This window comes from Lactuca virosa, chromosome 5 (genome assembly GCF_052849685.1).
Source record: "Lactuca virosa cultivar CGN04683 chromosome 5, Lactuca_virosa_CGN04683_v6, whole genome shotgun sequence".
Lineage (NCBI taxonomy): Eukaryota > Viridiplantae > Streptophyta > Magnoliopsida > Asterales > Asteraceae > Lactuca > Lactuca virosa.
The window spans coordinates 439,919,708-439,923,660 of NC_136430.1; the positions used below are offsets into that span (position 1 = coordinate 439,919,708).

At 32.8% G+C, this 3,953-nt stretch overlaps 1 protein-coding gene across 1 annotated transcript; it reads left to right on the forward strand.

Moving 5' to 3' along the window:
• The first annotated feature begins 573 nt into the window (after positions 1–573).
• Positions 574–3,705, forward strand: LOC145113962 (E3 ubiquitin-protein ligase CHIP-like). Its single transcript, XM_079049994.1, has 8 exons — positions 574–919; positions 1,020–1,087; positions 1,383–1,446; positions 2,297–2,368; positions 2,670–2,803; positions 2,897–3,023; positions 3,097–3,207; positions 3,336–3,705. The coding sequence occupies exons 1-8, from the start codon at positions 809–811 to the stop codon at positions 3,459–3,461; spliced, it is 813 nt and encodes a 270-aa protein (XP_078906120.1). The 5' UTR covers positions 574–808; the 3' UTR covers positions 3,462–3,705.
• The last annotated feature ends 248 nt before the right edge of the window (positions 3,706–3,953 follow it).

A 3,953-nucleotide genomic window follows, 5' to 3' on the forward strand; every position in this document is an offset into this window, starting at 1 on the left:
AAAAACATGTTGATTTGATTATTGGTTTTTTACTTTATTTTTTGTTTTTTTTATTAAAATACTTAGTTTTTTAAAATCTATTTACTAACTTTTTTTATTTTCTTATTTATAAATTTTGTCATATAGTTTACATTAAAATGAAAATAATAATAATAATAATTATATTTTAAATTTTATTTAGAAGTTTTAGTTTTAGTGTTTGTATTCTCCATTTTTTAATAAATATTCTTTTAAGATTTTAATATTGAAAACTATCAAGAAAATCCTAAACAACAACAGAAAATAAAAAATAAAAATTACAAATAAAAAAGTTAGGCTAGACAAAAAAAGTTTGTTAAATAGGGAAAATAAAATTAAAAATCGAATGCTAATCAAGACTTTGACGATTTGATGATACTAAATTCTAACCATTAATCTAACCGTTAGAAAAAATAACTTTTTTTTTAAAGGAAATTATGAAAAACCAAAACTAATCGATAAATAACTAAATGATAAAAATATAAAACTTAAAAAAATGTTTAATTTAAAAATCTTCGATTTAAAATGTTAACCATGATCGTAATTTTTCAAAAACTTTTCAAAATGCAATCCCAATTCCCAAACACCCTTTTCATACCTAATCACACACAATCGTTGACGGACCAGTCATATTCGACGGTGATCTAGAACCATCCTCGCCTCCGATATTAGTTTCCGCTACCGCCGTCGCCAACGTTTTTCTCTCGCTCTCTCTTCTCGCCCTTCACGATCCGTTTCTTTACTCAAGGATTTGGAGGGAGAGAAAATTACACTCGCAGAAGGATCGGTAATGGCGAAGGGCGTGAGTTCGGCGGCCGTGCAAGCAGAACAACTTAAGCAAGACGGAAACCTCTATTTCAAGAAGAATCGGTTGGGAGCCGCCATCGATGCTTATACCGAGGTATTCTCACAATTGGATTTGTTTTAAACCCGATCATTTTATGATCGTAATCTGTTTGATGAAATGCTGCTTTCTTCCTCTTTGTTTTTCAAATTTCCAGGCGATCACTTTGTGCCCTGATGTTCCGGTTTATTGGACCAATCGGGCTTTATGCCATCGCAAGCGCAAGTATGTATCACATATACTTTCTTCATACAGAGGTTTTTATGTGTCATTTAGGGTTTGTTAGTAAGAAACAGTCACGCAGTCAAACCTATACTTTCTAAATGTAAATTGAAATGAATATTGCTACTAAAAATATAGAAGTCATGTCAGTTTTGGAGTTGATGATGGCCACGTTTGACATCAATAATCATAATACAACTTCATTTTGGGAGGGATGGCGGGAGGGTGTGCTAGGGTTTGCTGTAAATCTCCAATAATGACTAATTTTGTATTTGTGTATTACGTTTCTTGTGTATAGTGATTGGGCAAGAGTTGAAGAGGACTGTCTGAAGGCTGTTCAGCTTGATCATAAATCTGTCAAGGTCTAGACTTGAGATTTCTTTTTCATGCACATATACATAATACACTAATCACTTGCTTACTGTTTCTTTTCTTTTTCTGTTTTATAACCCTTCATTTTTTGTTGGTGACATCTCATTTGAGGATTGCAGGCAGCTAATTCCTTTTATTAAATCTATACATGCAAACCCTTTATATCGTGTGTCCGTTTTATCCATGGCCTTAAACAAGCCAACATACATGGTGAAAGATCAACATTGATAATTCCATCTAAGAAATGTATTTAACAAAAGCAAAAAATGATTAACATAAGGAAACATTGTTATTTACCTTTATGTAGAAATTAGTATGCATGATTTGAAGTTGCTCCTAAGTAGATTGAGCTCCATCTTGTTGTTTTCTAGGCTCTTGAGTCACATTTCTATCTCCCAACAATGGTATTACCATTTAACTTCAACAACAAAAGTTTCCCCCCTATCAAAATTTTTCTAGAAACAAATATCTGTTTATTATGCAATATGCTGTGATTGAAACATCAATTAATATACACTTGATACTAGCAGACAAGTTTATAGATAACGAACAAAAATAGGAAAACAATGAAACCTAAGGACATGCTTTTAAGGAATGGGGGAGTACAATGATCTATATTATAGGAGTAGTGGCAACTGGCAAATCCAAACATAGATTTTGGAAATAATATCTTTTAAAAATAGACATTAATGATAAATTGATAACTATTCATTAGATTGCCTTTTGTGTGTCATCTTTCCAGCATTCGATAAAAGTATACCATAAAAGATTAAAAATATTATCTTTTTATTTGCATGTAAAATGTTTTGTTAACAAAATGAAACACTTGTGAGACTGCAGGGTCATTACATGCTAGGGCTTGCATTGCTACAAAGGGAAAAATACGCTGAAGGAATAAAATCATTGGAAAGGGTACCGGATTAAGTCGCTTTTCATTCTTTTCTTTATTAAGTAAAATAGAAACACCCAACATATTTGATATATATATATATATATATATATATATATATATATATATATATATTACCAAATTAAGTGATGTTCCGATTAAGTAAAAAAAGAAATACCCATTAAGGGGTTGTGTGATAGTTGCTGATTGAGTCAGACCCAACTTATTACCAAACTCAAGAGGCACACCCTAATAGCTATATGGTGGAGACAAGCTTCTAATTGTGGTATCAAACAGTCTGAATCTAACACTATGATCATGCAGGCTTTGGATCATGGGAGAGGTGCACACCCTAATAGCTATATGGTGGAGGAGATCTGGCAGGAGTTAGCAAAAGCAAAGTATCAGGAATGGGAACGTGATTCCACCAAGCGATCATGGGAATTGCAAAATCTCCAGTATGTTTCATTTCATGTTAACTTATTCTTTTGAAATATTTTTTATACGCACTTTTTTTTTTTTTTTTTAAATATTTTTTTTATGTGGCACAGAGACTCATGTGAGATAGCACTCAGAGAAAAACACGTGCATGAAGACGAGGCTGACTCTACTTCACAACAATTAGCGGATCTTAAATTAGTATTCGCCAAAGCTGCAGAAGCCGACATCCCAACTGAGGTCAGTGCTCTATACATAATGTTTTAAAAATAAAAGAAAAAATAAATAAACAAGGGCAAATTTGTAATTTCAGGTGCCGGACTATCTTTGCTGCAAAATCACGCTTGATATATTCCGTGATCCTGTCATTACTCCAAGTGGTGTAACCTACGAAAGGGCCGTCATTCTCGATCATCTAGAAAAGGTATTTCAGTAAGTTACATTTTTGGTCCCTGAGTATGCTGATTTCTGCAATTTTGGTCCAAAAATGAGTCATGCTACTTGCTTTACTTTAGATATTTACCTAAAAATGGGTTGATTTGATTGAGTTAGGTGGGGAAGTTTGATCCGATTACACGGGAAACCCTTTTCCCGTCACAATTGGTTCAAAATTTGGCGATAAAGGAAGCGGTAGGGGCGTTTTTGGAAAAACATGGTTGGGCATATAAGATGGACTGAAACTCAAAGTCTCTTGCATAGATAAGATATGATATATGATATGGTATTTGGGGGTGGTGGTAAATAGAGAGGGGGTTAAACAATTGATCTATTGTACAGCTTTAAAACCAAACCCTGGTCTTTTTGGGATTGCTAGTAGTATTGGGAGAGAGGTACATTTGGCTTTTCTGGTTGTACAGCTGAGTGGCAAAACTTGCTACTTTAAGTTTTAATTATGACAAAAATTGTGAAATGGGGTTTTTCATTTTATGAGACTTTCTAAATTCATCTTTGAGAAAACAAAAAGTTTAATATACAAGTAGGGTAACCACAGAGGAATACAAGAGATGTTTACTATAACTGAAACAAAGTTAGTATTGTTTTTACCACATGTACATTTTTCATATACAATTGATTGAGAAGCAACAGTTTTTTTTTTTTTTTTTTTCAAATAGAATCTCAGTTCAAAGAAAAAGAACTGTAATGTGTTTCTAGGGTTTTGAAGTGGTTATT